Source organism: Chrysochloris asiatica, unplaced genomic scaffold (assembly GCF_000296735.1).
Source record: "Chrysochloris asiatica unplaced genomic scaffold, ChrAsi1.0 scaffold00339, whole genome shotgun sequence".
NCBI classification, from domain to species: Eukaryota; Metazoa; Chordata; class Mammalia; order Afrosoricida; family Chrysochloridae; genus Chrysochloris; species Chrysochloris asiatica.
Window position 1 is genome coordinate 1,135,812 of NW_006408857.1, and position 18,882 is coordinate 1,154,693.

The 18,882-nt window shown below is 48.0% G+C and overlaps 1 protein-coding gene across 1 annotated transcript in view; it reads left to right on the forward strand.

Moving 5' to 3' along the window:
- P2RX3 (purinergic receptor P2X, ligand-gated ion channel, 3) overlaps positions 1-18,882 on the forward strand; it is a 36,571-nt gene that overhangs the window by 10,704 nt on the left and 6,985 nt on the right. The window contains exons 2-8 of the mRNA XM_006875746.1: positions 916-1,051; positions 1,366-1,437; positions 1,610-1,673; positions 2,333-2,426; positions 2,595-2,672; positions 4,900-5,041; positions 5,536-5,672. Of these exons, the coding sequence (XP_006875808.1) occupies positions 916-1,051; positions 1,366-1,437; positions 1,610-1,673; positions 2,333-2,426; positions 2,595-2,672; positions 4,900-5,041; positions 5,536-5,672 (723 nt within the window). The remainder of the gene's footprint in view (positions 1-915; positions 1,052-1,365; positions 1,438-1,609; positions 1,674-2,332; positions 2,427-2,594; positions 2,673-4,899; positions 5,042-5,535; positions 5,673-18,882) is intronic.

The window sequence follows — 18,882 nt, forward strand, 5'->3', positions numbered from 1 at the left end:
TGGTGAGTTTGAAACACTGATCATGTGGATCTCAAACCAACCTTATGGCTGACTGCTGATACTGGGAGTGAAATATATCTCCTATTTTAATGTACAAAGCGCAGATATGAGCACAGGGAAAAAAATTCAAAACTGTTTTCATCAAGTTGATTCTGACCCATGACAATTCCATGTAGAACTGATTCATAGGGTTGTTTTGGTTGTAATCTTTATGAAAGCAGATGCTTGGTGAAATGAAGGGTCAGCGAGATGGACTGACACAGTGGCCGCAGCAAGGGGCTCAAACGTAACAATTGTGAGGATGACTCAGGACTCAGCAGTGTTGCATTCTGTTATGCATGTGGGCACTATGAGTCGGAACCGACTTGACGGCACCGTAACAACAACCAAACAACAGGGTAGAGTAGAACCAAGGCGGTAATATTGATAAGAGCAGATTCATGAAGAGAGCAGTGTGTTCAAACTGCCCACCTTTCAGTTCACAGATGAGCACTTACCCATTGTACCACCAGGGCATTTTAGGTTAGATGTTGTTGTTAAGTGTCATTGAGTCAGTTCTGACTCATCCGACCCTGTATAGGGTTTCTGAGGAGCAGCTAATGGGTATGATCCACTGACTTTACAGATTAGCAGTCCAGTGTCACCCCAGGACTCCAAGCGCAAATGGTTTATGCCGCTTAACAGCTATCTGAGGAGGTAAAATTTCACGAAGGGAAGGATGATTAGACAAAAAAAAAAAAAGTCTGAAAAGGTCTCTGGAGGGGTCAGTCATGGAGTGGGGAGGGGAGACAGTGCTCTAAACTAACGCAGAGTTAGCTGAGATGGCCCAAGCAACCCCGCCCTACTCTCAGGCATACCTGAGTTGTCCTGTCTGAGGGGTCTGTAGACTCTCTCCCTTTCTCTGCACCTGCTCAGGTGGGTTTTCTTGCATGAGAAGGCATACCAAGTGCGGGACACAGCCATTGAGTCCTCTGTGGTCACCAAGGTGAAAGGTTTTGGACGCTATGCCAACAGAATCATGGACGTTTCTGATTATGTGACCCCACCTCAGGTACGTTCCCCACCCCCATCCCCGTGGGTAGAAGGGGAGCGGGCAAGATAGGGCATTCCAATGGGACACCAGCAGTGGGGAGACATGGGGGAACTGGGTCTGCCCTCCGGAATGCAGTATTGGACAACCCCACTGTAATCACCCACCTGGCCTTAAGGGAGTGAGAGAGGTCATATGGTTTGGGGCCCAGCCCTGTGACCTTGGTGCTGTCACTTGTCTCAGTTTCTCTGTCTGTGGAATGGGGATAATCAGAGTACCTGCCTCACTGATTGGGGTTAATGTGTTTGTTCTGCCTCCTATTGTCCCCTCCCAAGGGCACTTCTGTCTTTGTCATCATCACCAAGGTGATTTTTACTGAAAACCAGATGCAAGGCGTCTGCCCAGAGGTGAGCGGCAGGCGGGAGCTTGGATGAAGCAGGTCAAGGAAGAAATTTTGGCAGGTGTGGGGGGCAGGGAGAGGTGTGGATGTGAGCAGTAGCTGGTGATCCTGGACCTCTGCTCCCATGTCAGGTGGCAGTTCTACACCCACCTACGGACCTGTCCCCCCTCTCTCCCCAGAGCGAGGAGAAGTTCCGCTGTGTAACGGACAGTCAGTGCCAGCCTGAGCGCTTTGCGAGTGGAGGTGAGTGCATCGCCCCCTCCCCCCCCAGTGTTAAACGGGGTGGAGGGGGGACCTAAAGGGCTGCAACCCCCCAGGGGGGCTCATGCTTAGGAGGGACTCACTATCTGTTGTGGATGCCCGCTGGGTACCAGTGCCAGCGGGGGAGGGCTGCAGAGGGGGCATGGTCCTGTCACAGAGCTTCCAGTCTAGGGTGGAAGTGACAGACGGGACTAAGAAGTGATCTGTGAGCGCCTGGGGGAGGGAAAAATTTGTTTTCACCAGATTTGCTTGAGCCGGGTGAGTGGGCGGGGTTTAGCAAGAAGCGGGCGATCCAGGCAGAAGGAACAGCCACAGCAAAGGTTCAGAGGCTAGGTAGAGCACACTGCGATTGTGATATTGGGGCGGGGGGGGGTGGGGGGGTGGACCTTGGAGTGTGTTAAGGGGGTGAGGGCTCTCGAGGAACGGACCGAGAGAGCGCCCTCTGCGGGGTGAAAGGGCCACAGCAGCTCAGCTGCCTCGCCCAGACTGTCCCTCCCACCACCAGCCGGGTTCCTGGGTGGGGGGCAGGGGCGGAGGGAGGGGTCGTGGAGGGGAGAGAAGACTGATGATGAAGGGGAAGGGGTGAGGAAGAAATGGCGAAGGGGGAGGCAGCCCCACAGCCCTGTGGTCTGCCCTCACAGGAATCCTCACTGGCCGCTGCGTGAACTACAGCTCGGAGCTCCGCACCTGTGAGATACAGGGCTGGTGCCCCACCGAGGTGGACACCGTGGAAACGTAAGGAGAGGGCAGACGCTCCGAGGATCCTCATGCACCACCCTCGCTCCCTCCGGCCCTCCCATTCGGTTCTCTGGGACCCTTTATGTATTTGAGACACGGGTACCGTGAAAGCTCCCAGCTCCCCTTTCTTCCAAACAAACTGAGGCTGTCTGCTCTCACCCACAGACCTGTCATGACGGAAGCTGAGAACTTCACTATTTTCATCAAGAACAGCATCCGTTTCCCTCTCTTCAACTTTGAGAAGTGAGTCCTAGCTCCCTCCCTAAAGTCAAGTACCACCTCCCACCTCCTCTCTTAGAAGAGTGGCCCCAACCCCAATGTCCTCCCCACTTCTCCCTCCTCTACCCCCTGAGGGGGGGCCTGTTCCCACTCTCAAAATCCACTTTGATCCCTAAATACTTGGGGCCAACTTCTCTGCCAGATTACCTGACTTGGAATTCGAACCCCAAATTTGGGAGTTTGATGTAGGATAGGACAAGGACACCTTCAGATGCTGGGCCCTGAGAGGCCCATCCCACTTTTCCCCACATCAAGCATGCATGTGGTGTTCCTTCATTGGCTTAGTTAGTTATTCACCAGCTCCCTGTGACAGCTCCAGGCACCACAGAGGTACCAAGAGGGATCAGGAATGTGCCAGGAGCCAGCCCTAGAATGAGGGAGAGGGTGGTGCCCCGAAAGCGGTCAGGGCACAGATCCCCCTGCCCAGGGCTCCAGAGAAAAAGTTGTGCCTGGGCTGTCTTCACATTAGGAGTCCCTGGTGAAGGCAGTGAAAGAGGTCTCTGGTGGCACAGAGGGTTTGCACTTGACTACTAATTGCACCCTCAGAACTGCAAACCCATCAGCTGCTCCAAGGGAGAAAAATGAAGTTTTATTCTTCTGTAAAAATGTAGAGTCTTGGAAACCCTATACGAGGTTGATCTGAGTCAGAACCAACTTGAAAGCAGTGGGTTTACTAACCATAAAGTTGGCAGCTCAAACCTACCCATTGATGCCCAGAAGAAATGCCTGGCTATCTGTTTCCACATAAGGATTCCCTCTCTGCTGTTGGATCGATTCAGACTCATAATGGCCTGCAATAATTGTGTGGGGACCATGTCTGACTTCCTCTAATTTATAAGGGGGAAGGAGAATCAAACTCAAAACCAGCCCAAGGCAGATGCCTATGAAGCAGAGGTCAGACATGCCTCCACTCTACAACCTTCTTTATGCTATTTTGACATCAGCCAGCCCTCTTACAGCACTCTCAGCTTCACATCGGGGTTCCATAATCCATTGCAATGGTCACACAGAACTCAACAATAGTCAGCAATTACAGGGCTTATAGGAATCCTGGTGTGGCACTGTGGGTTAATGGGCTGGATTGCAAAATCGGTTTGAACCTCAGGATGGGCAGTTGAAGCTCACCAGCTGCTCTTCGAATATCTTATACAGGGTGTCTATAAGTCGGAACCGACTGGACAACACGTAACAACAACAACAATGGGATTTATTATGGAAGTGAATAGGGTACAAATCAGGATCAAAACCAACTCAGGATGCAATTTTCCCATCAGGAAGGCCTTTTCTCTGCCACACTGCAGGCACACCTCGCTCTTGTCTTTGGTCTCTTAGCTGTGTGGCCCCTCTGCCTTTGCCCTGCTCTGGCAAGTGTTACAAAGACCCTTTATCCTGTCTGTAAATACCCAAAGGGCACATTCTGCAAGTTAGTCTCCTGCCCGTAGGCACTCAGGTTTACTCAGTCCATGAACCTAGAAGCCCGCAGCTGCTCTGTCTCTCCACACCCTCATCTCTGCTGTTGCCACTTTTCTAGGTCCACTCATGCTCTTTCTTGATTGTCCTGGGATTGTCTATTCCTGTTTCTCAGATGGCACCTTTTAAACCTAGCAGGATGGCAAAATTAACCAATCCCAGTGTTAGAGTCCAATACACCCTATTTGCATGACCACATTCAATCATTTGGTGGAAAAGAAGAAGACACTGGATAGAAAAACCAGATCAAGTATTTCAAGGTACCGCAAACCCTATAGGACAGAGTAGAACCGTTCCTTTGGGTTTTCAAGACTCTGAATCTTTACCACAGATTCATCTTTCTCCCACAGAGTGACTGGTGCGTTTGAACCTCCAACCTTGCAACTGAACCCAGGAGTCATTTATATAAAGATTACAGCCAGGAAAACCCTATGGAGCAGTTCTACTCTGCAAAATGGGATTACCATGAGAACAATGGATTTGGGGTCTTTTTTTGGGGGGGGGCCGGTTTGGGTGAAGCAGAAAGTTGGTGGTTGGACTCTCCCCCTAGAGACGCCTTGGAAGAAAGTCTTGGTGACCTGCTTTGGAAAGCTGACACCCATGAAAACCCACTCCACAGGCATGGGGTCACAGTGAATCAGAATCTGTTCCATGGCACCTGCTTTTGTTTGTCTTTGTCTTTTGGCTCCATGTTAACCCTGGGCCTTGCTTCTGTCCCCAGGGGAAACCTCCTTCCCAACTTGACAGCCACTGATCTGAAGACATGCCGTTTCCACCCTGACAAAGCCCCCTTCTGCCCCATCTTGCGGGTTGGAGACGTGGTCCAGTTTGCAGGGCAGGATTTTGCCAAACTAGCTAGCACGGTGAGCACACTGCCCCTCTTCCACGGGCTCCTAAACGTCCCTGGCTGGAATTCTGGTGCGGGGCACAGACAGCGCCACCTGGTGGAATCAAAGCAACTGGCTTTGTGCCTGAGTCCTTTGTATCAACCACTACCCTAAGTGGTCTTGCTTCTCCCACCCCTGTCCCCCAAGCCTCAGGTTCCATTCCCACCTTCACTCTTCCCCTGCAAGGAGAAACCTTTTATTTCTGAAGATACCCAGACGATGGTCAAGTGGATCTGTGGTTCTGCCTCCTGTTTTACAGACAGTGAGTTGAAAGGGCTGAAAATAACCGGACTTTTTCTCTTAGCACCATGTGACAAATCACTTGTCTTTCTTCCTAATGCAGTTCTCCACCTAGGAAATAAAGAGAAATCAATCTTCATGGTCCCCACCACCCCACCCCATACCCCTGCCCTGCTGAGGACCATGGGTCAGAGCGCTGGGGGAGAGCTCATATCTGCTATGATTTCCAGGGCGGAGTTCTGGGCATCAAGATCGGCTGGGTGTGTGACTTGGACAAGGCCTCGGACCAATGCATTCCCAAGTACACCTTCACTCGGCTTGATGGTGTTTCTCAGAAGAGCAGTGTCTCCCCAGGCTACAACTTCAGGTAACCCCTGTTTCTCGGGTCGTCAGGATGAGGAGGAAGGGGATAGTCTAAAGGTCCCATACTTTCTCATTAGGTTTACACTCAAAATGAAGAAGGAGGACTTCCCTGGTCCATGGAGTTCCCTGTCACTCACGGTTGGCTTAGATGACCAAGGTCTCTAGAAATGTTGGGGTTCTGTGATTCTCTGATCCCACTCTTAGGTCTGGCTCATTTTCTCGCCTAAGTACTTCTAAAGGACTCTTGCTCCACAAACTGATGGCAATAACTGTTATCATTTTACTAGATGGCAATTTTGTATTTCTCTCTATAACCTAGGAGCCTTGGTTGTGTCAACCAAAAGGTCAGTGATGAACCCACTGGCTGCCCCAAGGGAGAAAGTGCGGCAGTCCGCTTCCATTAAACGTTACAGCCTTGGACCCCTATGGGCCAGTTCCACTCTGCCATATAGGATTGCTAGGGGTTGGCATTGACTCATCGGCAGTTGGTTGGCTCCGTCACCAGGAAATTTCATCTGAATCACAAATAACACTAATCACTGCCACTGTTCTTTGTGCCCTTCCAAACAAGAGCTCAAACCAGGTTTAAATATTACCTCATTTTTAGAGCTACAGGCCTTTTTGCTGTACGTTTTTCCAGTTTAAAGAAATGGAAAGAGACAAATCAAGGGAGAAAATATTTAGAACCAACTGAGTCTTTGAGCAAGCCCTTGGCCTTCTCCCACCCTAATGTCCCCATGTGTGAAATGATGATACAAACTAGGGATGACTCCATAGAACTGTGCTTTGTAGAGTTTTCAAGGACTGGTTTTTCAGGGGATTGCCAGGCTTTTCTTACACGGCACCTCTGAGTGGACTTGAGCCTTAAACTTTTTGATTAGTGGCAAAGCAGATTAATTGTTTGTTCTACCCAATGGCTCCCATAAAATGATGGTAGTATCACTATTATCCTGAGGATCTCATGAACCAAAATTCATGAAATGTTTCAGCTGTCTGTTTTAGTTTTTCCTTAATTTTTGAAGACACAGGAGCTTCTGGTACAAACATGATGAAGTTCACTATGTTACACACTTAACAGGATACATAGGGCTCTGGTAGCATAGTGGTTACAAATCAGGCTGCGAACCTTAAGGTCAGCGGGCTCGAAACTACCAGCTGCTCCGCGGGAGAAAGATGAGGCTTTCTACTCCCATAAAGATTTACAGCCTCAGAAACCCTGTACAGGGTCGCTATGGGTTGGAACCGACTCCACAGTACTTAACAACAACAACCAGGAATAAGAAACCAAAAAACATTCCAAATATACTTCGGTTGCATATCCAAAGAATTGTGAACTCAAATTCCTTGTGTTTTATAACCCCATTCATCGTGGTGGTGGTTTTACAATAGAATGGTATATTAGTGTTGTTGTGTGCCAGTAAGTTGGTTCCAACTCATAGTGACCCTTTATAAGGTTTCCAAGGAGCAGCCGGTGGGTTTCAACTGCCAACCTTGTGGTTAGCAGTCCACATTAGAAAGAGAACCATGCCACATTTTTTTTCACTTTTGTTTATAACTTTAAAAAATAACGACCCACCCCATTCAGCTTTATATGTAGCTGTTTAAAATGTATATGGATATTCTCTGAAAAGAAGAATTTTTAAAAATTGAAAACGCTTTGATAGTCGACTCAAAACTTTAAAAAACCATAGGAAACAACACATATTTTAAAGTAGGTTAAAAATACTGTTTGGCTCACTGGCAGAAATTGGCATGTTTATTCAGTCGGTACATCACACTGAAATCAATACAAAGGATATTCGTATGGTGGCTTAAAATAGTAGCATATTAGTAAAATTCTCATGATGCAAAATGCAGGTCTTCATCTTCATAACTTCCCTCTGGCCATTGGGAATTTCTTCAGTCCTCCAAATAAGTCATTTGCCAGGAAAATGTATAAAGAATAGCTATTATGAAGACTCAACTATTGATGCCAGTTTTAGAAGAAGTTCTTTCATTTCAGAAAAATTGATTGGGGTGTTTTATCTCCAATTTTAGGTGCTGTGGCTGACCCCCCAGCCTCTCCTAGGTGCAGCAGGCCCTCAGATAGACCTAGTTCCCAAATAAACTTGGATTGTATATGAGAGAGGGGACAGACATCTTTGATGTCTAAGGACCACACCAATGTCATTCCTGGGGACCTATGAGAGACCATTGAAAAGTGAGGGGCCAGAGTATGAAGAGGGGAAGCCATTCAAGTTGATCCTTATGATTTAAAAGAGTTTCCAAGGGCCCAAGGAGTAAATGCTGACATGGAAGAATTTATGATACCCATAATAATCAGATGGGGGCCGCGGTGGTTCTGTGCATGGTGGGATTTTTACCTTCTATGCAGGAGTCCTGGTGTGGCGCTGCAGGCTAATGTGTAGGACTACAAGGTCACTTTAAACTGCAAGTTCAGCGGTTCAAGCTCACCAGATGCTCCTTGGAAGCCCTATACAGGGCTGCTATGAGTCAGAACTGACTCGATGACATTTAACAACAACAACTTGCAGGAGACCTAGGGTCCTGGTGTAGCGCTTTAGGATAGACACCAGACTACTGATCACAGAATCAGCAGTTTAAACCACCAGCCACTTCTTAGAAACCCTATACAAGGTCACTAGGAGTCCGAGTCAACTTGACAGCACTTAACAACAACAACAATGCAAGAGACCTGAGTTCAATTCCCAGCCAGAGCATCACAGGTGCAGCCACTACACATCTGCCAGGGGGGACTTGCATGTTGAACAGGTTTCAGAAAGACTAGGAAGAAAGACCTGGCGATCTGCTTCTAAAAACCAGCCAAAGCAAACCCCGTAGATCACAAGGGTGTGTCTGCCACAAATCATGGGGATGGCAGTGTTCCATTCCACTGTGCATGGCTCAGGGCTGACTCAACAGCTGCTAACAACAACCACAATGACAAACAGAGGACTCTGTCCGCCTTCCCTCAAATCCCTTCAGCTAGGGAGCCACCCACCACCCTGCCTTCAAACTATTAGCACCACACCGACACCCAAGCTGAGCCAAGAGTCCATGTAGAGAACCCTTTAGCATCCACCCTTCGGCACCCTTCAGTAAGAGAAAAAGGGTCACAAGTTAGGTTTGGCCTAGACCACTGTGAGGTTTCTAGGGTTCCATGTCATTTGTGCTGTACCCAGTGTTGAGTGAATTTATGTGAAAAGAATTTTATGTGCCTTGGCTCATTTGTCCTTCACCAATTCTAGAGATGTTGTTATTAAATACCATGGAGTCAATTCCAACTCATAGCGATCCAGACAGGATTTCTGAGGAGTTACCGGTGGGTTTGAATTGCTGACATTTTGGTTCGAAGTCGGTGTTTATCCTACAGCACCACACCAGGAGTCCAGCTCTAGAGATAGGTGCTACTATTCGCCCACTTTGCAGATGAGAAAACAGAGACTCAGAGTTAAATTTAAGTTTTCTAAGATCACACAGGAAGTAAGAGCGGGAGCCTGGATTCACACCTGTTTTCATCAATGATCTCCAGCCCAAACCGAAGATGAGGGATAGTCACACGTGCTAACCCTTCGAAAGGATGCCCTTATCCTCATTGAGAAAACAAAATATCCAAAGTCTAGGGAGGCGAAATGATAAGCACATGCTGGCCACCCAATCCAGAACCTGGCCTCTTGCTTCTTGCTCTCCAACTGAGACCAGCTTTTTCCAACGTCCTATTATTGCGGTTTTGCTTTGTGGGGGGAATGGATTACACAGCCAAGATTCAGTCTTGTTTTAATCTGCAAACGCAGACATCCAGAGGCAGCTAGAGATTTGCATTTTCCATCACTAATTACTTCTGTAGCTCCTTCCAAGTGTCCCCCTACTCCTTCATACAATTCCTGTCTGCAGATTCAGAGAATTCTAGAACTAACAGCTCATCCAGACCCCTCGGAGACTCTTAGACACAGAACCTCCAAAGTGAGAAGTGACTTGCCCAAGGTCACGGGTACAGACCAGAGCAGCCTTCGAGGTCATTGCATGTTCTCATCAGTGTCTCTGTGCTGATGGCCAAGACCTAGCCGCTGACAGGGCCTATCAATCACTGAATGGCTCCTATTATTGGAAAGGTGACCTACTGAGCCAAAATGTGTTCACCTTCCCCTCCTACCTGTGGAGCCTGTGCCATTCATCTAAATTACTCATTCTTTGTGTGAGCTCCTGAAGGTTTTCACTCCGATTACCCTGCATGACTAAAGACTCCACGGGCAGGCAACTTGAATTTGTGTTTGTATAAAACTCCAAGTACTTAGGGAGGCTCACCTGGATTAGTGGTGGGCAAGGTGCACCCAAAACCACTGCCGTTGAGTCAATTCCAACTCAGTGTCTCTTCACGGAAGCAGACAGCCTCACTGATCTCCAACTTTGCATTTAGCTGCCCCACACTTAACCCACTGCACCACCAGGGATCTTCAGACAAAGCGCAGCATTGCTCAAAATGAGCCCAGGCTGGAGTGCCAAGTCAGCAAGCGGTGCAGACGTGGAAGGCGCTCCGAGCGCCAGGAGGCAGGCACTGCAGCTTAGACAAGGGGCTCCTCTCTGCTGGAGGTTGCTGCATCCTGGGTAGACTCTGGGCTCTGGGGGGCAGGATTCTAACTGACCACCACATTCCTCATGGTGGGTGCTGGGAACTGACAATACTGTGTGTGTGAGTTTAAGAGTACATATGTAAGTGGATGTGTATGTGTGAAAGTGAGTGCACGTATGCTTGAACATAAGTGTGTTCGCACATAATTGTATGTAAGTGTGAGTGTGTTTGTATGGAAGTGGGAGTGTGTATAAGTATGTGTGCATGAGTCTGAGTGTGTGTGTGTTTGTCATAGTGCGAGTATGTTTGTTGTTTGTACGTAAGTGTATGAGTGTGTGGGCGTGTGAGTGAGTTTGGCAGTGTGTGTGGAAGTTATGTGGGTATGCGTGCGTGAGTGTGGACGAGCACAGAAGTGAATGTGTGAGATTGTATCGGCAGAAAATGGTGCAATGACAGATTGAAAGTACTGTATCAGTCAGGGTCCCAGCAGGAAACAGATGGCACATTCAAATTGGGTGATTGGAGGCAAGTCTAATGAAGGGACTATTTCAAAGTGTGGGCAGAGTGTAGGGAAGCCAAAAAGGACAGTACGGTGCCTGGGGCCTAGAGCTGGACAGTGAGTCCATCCCAGAACTGAAGGGGGTGAGAGAGGGAGAGACAGCGAGACAGAGAGAGGGCTGTGCAGAGCCAGCAAGCTGACAGGGTTGTGGCCTATCTCAGCCCAGAGAAGCCAGAGGGGGTGGAGAGGGAGAAGCGGGGGACCCAAGGGGCCCAGCACTATATCTAACAGCTTTTGTTTGTCAAATAGCAGCCATTCTTGAACTTTTGGAAGACTCTGCCCCTTCTGTCCTGGCAAAAACATGGACCATTGCACTCCCACCCCACCCCCACTTCCCCCATGAAATGCATACCATTCATAGATAAAGACTTTTACAAGCATCTTTCTTTTCCTTAAAAGATATTTTATTTCTACAAATAAGATATAAGTACATCCTTAGAGCAATTAGTCCAAGTCATCCTGATACAGACAGAGGAGTGATACAAACACCCTCTTTTCCCACCTTCAGTCCTGCTGCCAGTACAGATGGTTAATATCCTGGTCAAGGTCCCTGGTGGCACAAGCAGTTTGTAATCAACTACTAATCTAAATCGTTCTGCTGTGCAAAAGGTCACTATGAGTTGGTACTGACTCGATGGCACCTAACAACTACTAATCTAAATCGTTCTGCTGTGCATAAGGTCGCTATGAGTTGGTACTGACTCGATGGCACCTAACAACTACTAATCTAAAGGTCATAGGTTTGAATTCACCCATCAGTGCTGCAGAAGAAAGACCTGGCGATCTGGGTCTGTAAGGATTACAGCCAAGAAAACGCTAGGAAGCAGTTCTCCTCTATCACATTTGGGGTTGCTAAGCATGAATTGACTTGCCATCAACAGGTTTGGTGGGGTTTGTGTGTGTGTTTTAATATTCTGGGTAGTTTGGTGAATTTCCTTCTAGTCCTTTTCCTATGTGTTTGTATGTATGCAGCATAAAATTCTGGGGTTTTTAAAGGGTCTCTAAAAACCCATCTTGGATCTAAGATAAAAGAATTCTGGAACAGTGGATTAAGCATTGGGCTGCTAATTGGAAGGTCAGTGGTTCAAGCACTCCAGCTGCATCAGTAAAGATTTACAGCCTCAGAAGTCCCCCCTGTCCTCTAGGGTCACCATGAGTCTATGAGCTGGAATGGGCTTGGTGGCAGTGTGTGTATTGGGAGGTATATTAGGATGCCAATGTGGCCCTGAAGGATGGTACTGGATTGCTAACCACAAAGCCAGCAGCAGTTTAAACCCACCAGCGGCTCCTGGCAAACCCTAAACAGGGTCGCTGGGAGTCGGAACTGCTCAACAGTGGCATTTTACAAGAGCAGTGGCTCAGTGAAGGCACCCTGATGGGACACGGTGGCCAAGCACTGAGCTGCTAAATGAAAAGTCTGTGATTCTCAAACTCATCCATGGACAAAGATGTGGCCATCGGTTTCCATAAAGGTTACAACCTAGGGAACCGTTCTGCTCTGTCCCCTGAGAATACTATAAGTCAGAATCGATTTGATAGCACACAAACCAAAACCCGCTGCCTAAAGTTGATTCCGACCCCCAGTGACCCTATTGGACAAAACAGAACTGCTCCCAAATCCTAACTCTTTACGGGAGGAGCAGACAGCCTCATCTTTGTCCTGCAGAGTGGCTGGTGAGTTTGAACAGCGGACCTTGCACTTAGCAGCCCAACGCATAACACCAGGGCTCCTTGACAATACACAACAGTTAAATTTCACACCTCTTCTTGAGGTCCCCTGCTCCTTACCCTAAGGAGGACTCAGAAGACTTTTCCACCCTACCAAGATTACACAGCCTGCTAAGATAAATCAGGACTCAAACCCGGAACCTGATCTATATCCATTGCTTCTAGCAAACTTTCCATGATCATGTTGCTTGCAAAAAAAAAAAAAAAAGTAGCTGTAAAAATGTACCAGGTGGTGATTGCTGAAGGGAAAGGAGAGAAGCAAAACGGTGCATTTAGCAACGTCGGATTTCTTGCGTCTCCTCTGAGAGTTCCCAACACAGCTTTGCTACTAAAAGGCAACGTCGTTTTGGATTTCTTCTCTTAGTGTTTGGGACAAAAAAACACAAGTTCAGCTCGTACTGGAGGTGTTTCTAGTGATTGCTGGTGTTGGAAATGTACCCACCGCAGCTTTCATGAAGCTTGGAAGGTTGGTGCCAGCTCTGCTTCCATGCGAAACGTGTGCAGATCAGCAAGATCTTAGGCCAATTGACAGAGCCGAAATGTGCCTTTGGCTTTGATCGTTCTTTTTGCAATCTGGGTTTTTCTCCTTCCAAAAAGCCGTAGAATATGTGTTTAAAAGCAGCCATTCCCATCGTCTCCATAAAACTACTTCTGACAGCTCCGTCTTCCATGAGTCTTATTAGCTTGAATTTCCCATGACCCACTCCCCTCTGCACCTGCTTTAGTTTACAGCGGGAGGTGAGATCACAGGGCAGTTCCACTCTGTCCTCTAGGGGCGCTCTGAATCAGAATCGATTTGACAGCTCGCAAACCAAAACCAAAGCCCACTGCCATCGAGTAGATTCCAGCTCATAGTGACTTTAGAGGACAGAACAGAACTGCTCCGTAGCACATCCGGGGTTGTAAATCTTAACAGAAGTTAGCCTCATCTTCTCCTTTGGAGCACCTGGCAGGTTCCATAACTAACCTTCGCGTCACCAGAGCTCCTGAGATAAGAGCAATCCTAAATTCACACAACTCTTGCAGTTTCGGAGGCCCGTGTGGTGCCAATGGTTAACGCACTTGGCTGCTAACTGAGAAGTTGGAGGTTCCTCAGAAGAAAGACTTGGCTATCTACTTCTGAGAAATCAGCCATTGAGAACGCTGTGGAGTACAGTTCTACTGTGACACGCATGGGGTCACCATGAGACAGAGTCAACTCTGGTAGCTGCTGACGTCTGTGATGATCATGTATGTTTTCTGTCCTCACAACAACCAATATTATTGGTTGACAATATTGGCAAACTCTTATTGAGCACTTAGCAGTAAGTCAGTGACTTAGTAGGTGCGCTGTGTGGGTGATCTCAATGGTCCTGGAAGAGGAAGCATTGTATAGCTGGGAAGTCTGAAACTTACCTGCTCAGGGCCACAGTGCTGAACCAGGACTCAAACCCTAGCAGCCAGGCTCCAGAGCCTGGACTTGTAACCACAAATATCCTAGTATGATGGATATGGTTGCTCCCATTTTACAGGTGAAGAAACCGAGGTCCAAAAGATGACTCCCATGAGTATACAGCTAGGCATCTGACTCTCAGATATGTCTTCTGGCTCTGGGTTCATTGATCTCTTCTTGCTTTGTTCGTTCAAGATAAATTACTAGTAATGCATTTTTATAAACCAACAACAGCAAACCATTTTTTAATATCTGCCTTTGACGATGGTTGTTGCTGTTAGTTGGCACTGAGCTGGCTCTGACTCACAGTGACCCAGTGTACAAGAGGATGAACTGCTGTTCAGTCCCACACCATCCTCGTGATGGTCAGCGGGTTGGGGTCTGCAGTCATCTCCCCATTCAGGAAGCTCGCCTTCCAGCACTATCTCGATGATATTCTCCTGTGAGCCACAGGGTTTTCAGAGGCTAATTTTTGGAAGCAGATCACGAAGTCTTTCTTCCTAGTCTGTCTTTGTCTGGAAGCTCCACTGAACACTGCTGGTATTTGGGATACTGGTGACAGACATATCTTTTAGTATCATAGTAGCATAAGTCACCATAGGATGTCAAATAGAGACGGATGTTGGTAACGATGATCATTGCTCTTGTTAGTGGTTGTAGAAACAGTTCCAACTCAGATGACCCCATGTGTACAAGGTAGAACTATGGTCCAGGCTGTGAACTTTGGGGAGCAGGTTGCCAGGTGGTTCTTACTAGGCACCTCTGGGTGCTTTCGAATGAACACCCCTTAGGCTAGTAGTTAATAGCATAACTGTTAGTATGAGTAAATAAACATGGCTTTGGTCCCTTTTCTAAGGAATAGGGCCCCAGCCTGCTCAGAAGATGTTACCCCAGCCTCGATGTTAGGAGCCTGCCAGGAGATCTTTTCCTATCAGTATAAAATCAACTTCCCACCAGGCAAAAGCTCTGCTGAGAACGCCACCCCCTTCACTGAGAAACCAAATTCCAGGCCCAAGTTTTTCCTCACAAGTTAAACCTGGATCCCATGACTTTGTTGCTGTTTTTCCTGCTGCTGTAACAGCTCCGAGTCTCTGCTGTAGGAAGGGATTTCCACTCCTCTAGGAAAGGGTGGGTCCTTTAGAAACAGATGTCTGCGAGTGTCCAAGCGATCTGTACATCGTGATGAAAACTCGCCTCCATTCAGCAGACTGAAATGTCAGCTCAGCGCGTGGAAGCCCTCCTAACGGGGGCTGCCCGTCCAGAGTTACCTTTGAACAGTTCCTACAGGCAGGAGCCCCCTCCACTGGAGGCATCCTGGAGTATTGTGTGGGGAGGACTTTAAAGGCCTCTTCCAACGCTCAGATGAGGTTTCACACCAGGCTTTGTGGCTGAGAGAGATGAAGGGGACCAGTCCCTACGTTCAAGGAATTTCTAATGTAGCAGAAATGATAAATCTGAATCCAAACAAAAATGTTTATTATACACACACACATGAGGGTGCTGCCAAGAGATTCCTGAAAATACGGAAATGTGAAAAGATCATGGACGTTTTCCACCAACTTTTGAAGCTGCCTCGTCGAGGAGCCCTGGTGGCCCAGTGGGTTAAGTATTGGGCTGCTAACCCAGCAGTTCGAACCCTACAGCCACTCTGCTTCCATAAAGGTTTACAGCCTAGGAGCAGCTCTCCTCGGCCCTGTGAGATCGCTATGAGTTGAAATTGACTTCACAGCACTGATTTTTTTTTTTACTGTGCTGGACCAAGTCAAGAATAATTGAGATGAGACCATGATGAAGCACAGAGAGAGCCCCAGGCTGTGGCCCAGGGCACCTGAGTTTTATGTTTAGGTCTTGCCACAAATCCTCAGCATGGTTTTGAACAAGTCCCATCCCCTCTCCCCACAACTGGGCTGGTCCTCAGTTTCCTCCTCTGTGAAATGGGCTGGTGAAACGGGAACGTTGCTAAGACCCCATCAACTTCTGAAAGTGAATCAGTGCGTGTGGGTGTCTGGGGAAGGGCTTGGAAACAAGTTGCTGAAGCATGCACTATTATTTATAGACCTATCACACCAGAGTGTAGCTTCAACCCTGCCCTGCAGAAACACATCTGACAAATGATTTATTATGGTAATTGACGGTTGTACTTACTCATTCTTTATCCGTTTCTGCTCGTGCCATGAGGGAACACACACATACATACAGCTGCTCAGTCCTGTTAGGCCTCAGCATTGGTTAGGACGGTCCTGTGTTGACAGTGCCCTCTTTGGTCATGGAACACGTGTCTTAGTAAAGGTCCCCGGAAAAGCACCCTCAGCTGGGGTTCATGAAGAAACGTACCCAGAAGCCAAAGGGAAACTCTTGGTACCCAGGGCCTAATGGAACAGAAAGCAGGTACCCCCCTTATACCTGCAGCCACAGCAAGAGGATTGGAAGCCCAGGGCAGTTGTCCTGGACAGACACAGCCACGGGCAGAACACTGCCAAGCAGGAGATGCTGGGAGGGGAGAGATAACCCCCACCTCCCTGTTCTCTCCCAGTGCCTGCCAGAGGGGACTGTTAAACCCCACTGCAATCCAGTCAATTCCAACTTCTAGTGATCTTACAAGACACAGCAGTCCTGCCCCACAACCATAGGGTTTTCTAGGCTATTATATCTTTATAAAGGAGCTCTGGTAGCATAGTGGTTACGAATTGGACTGCAAACCACAAGGTCAGCAGTTCGAAACTACCAGCTGCTCTGCAGGAGAAAGATGAGGCTTTCTGCTCCCGTGAAGATGTACAGCCTCAGAAACCCTGTTCAGGGTCACTATGGGTCGGAACCGACTCGACGGCACTTAACAACAACAACATATCTTTATAAGGAGCCCTGGTGACAGGGTTAAACCACTAAATTCCTAACTAAAAGGTTGAGGGTCCGGACCCATGGAGGAAAGATGTCTGCTTCCATAAAGGTTACAGCTTTGGAAACCCCATGTGGCCCTTCTAGTCTGGGCTATAGTGTCTCTGTAAGTCAGAATCCACTCCACGGCAGTGGGTGGGTAATCTTTATGAAAGCAGATGGCCAGATCTTTCTCCCACATGGTCTCTGGTGGATTCAAACCTCTAAGCTTCCAGTTAGTAACTGAGTGCTTACCCACTGCACCAGCAGTGTAGGGAAGGAGCCTGCAGGGTGGAAAGGTTGTAGACTGGGCCTAGGGACAAGTGAGGAATCATGCTGTACCAGCTCATCAGCCTCAGATCTAGGCTCAGACAACTCTTCCTGAGAGAAGCCTTGAAAGCCAGACATCTCTAGGCCAGCCCAGGCCCCTGGGGGCTGGGCTCTGTCCTCTCCCGGGATAGTCATGGCATCTCAGAGGAATCACAGTGGCAGTGTGCTTTTCTCCACCACTCAGATGTCTTCCTTCAAAGGCATGTTTAACGAGCTCCCTGCCCACCAAGCCTGCAAAGAACTCTCCTGCTGGTTCCTCCCAGGATGCAGACAGGATGAGCCAGGCCTTGGATTCGGTCAGCCCAAGTTCAGAGTCCAGTTGTGTTCCTGGCTGGCCAGGTAGCCTCAGCTGCCCTCTCCTCTGAGCCTGTAAGATCTGTGCTGCTGACTGATCAGCTGTTTTTGTTAAGTGCCCTGGCTTATGGCGACCCTGTCCTGTCCCATCTCCATGATCGGCTGCAGATCAGACAGTGATCCATGGGATTTTCATTGGCTGAGTTTTGGAAGTAGATTTCCAGGTCTTTCTTCCTAGCTCACCTTAGTCTTTTCAACAATCCTATAGCAATCAATATTATTTCCATTTTACAGATAAAAAGACTGAGACTCAGGTAGAATGATTTGCCCAAGGTCATATAGAAGAATTAAAGTGGCAAAACCAGGGTCAAGGACTGTCTTCATTTCAAAGTCCCTAAAGCCATGGGCTGGAGTCCTGATGTGGCACTGTGGGATAAAGCATTGTACCGTAAGGTCAGTTTGAACCACAAGGTCGGCAGTTCAAACTCATCAGCTGCTCCTTGGAAACCCTATACAGTGTCACTATGAGCTGGAAGCGGCAGGGCAGCACTCAACAACAACAAAAAATTTTCTTTAAAAAAACCACCAGTTAGGAGTTCTGGAAGATGCAAATGGATAAGGACTCACTTACTAACCAAAAGGCACAAAGGCCTAGAAACCTGCTTCCTAAAGTCCTGGCCTTGAAAACCCTGTGGAGGAGTGAGGTTCTGCCCTGCAACACAAGGGGTTCGCAGGGGCTAGAATCACCTTGATGGCAACTGGTTGGGTTTTTCTTAAAGCCACCTAGTTGAGCTGTTGGAATGAGGTCTAAATGAAACAATGGATGTAGAAGCCTCTAGCTCTGTGCTTACCAGAAGCCAGTGCTCTACATGCATGGAGTACCTGCTCTTTCTGTCATTTTCCTTCCACAGGACAGGACTCACTTTCCCACCTAGCTAGCTGCCAGACCTGAATGTTTTCTGTTTGGTGAAGAAACAGTTCCTTGTTGTTGCCACCATATACCGGCTCCACCTGCAGACTTAGGAGAATTAGGAGAAACCAAAGTCAGCAGGAGGAGAACATGACTAAACGCAGTCTTTGAGCTGTAAAGAGTCATAGAAATTCACTGTTCCTCCAGCGCACATTTACTCTGCCCCTTTCTGTGGACTGCATTCTGCACTAGGTCCTGGAGCAGAGACCGTGAGATCAGACTCACAGACCAGGAGGGAACTAGCTGCACAAACGGTTCACTACAACAGGATGGTAGTAGAGATCTGGACTTGCGCAGAGGTAAGACAGGCAGCTCAGGAAGGTTTCACAGTCATAACGCTACACTGGTAGATCAACATTCTGGAGATAAAAACAAAACAAAACAAAACCAAAACCCTGATTTATAATGTTTGCCAATTTCCATGGTGTAAACACTCCACCATGGTCAATTTCAAGCT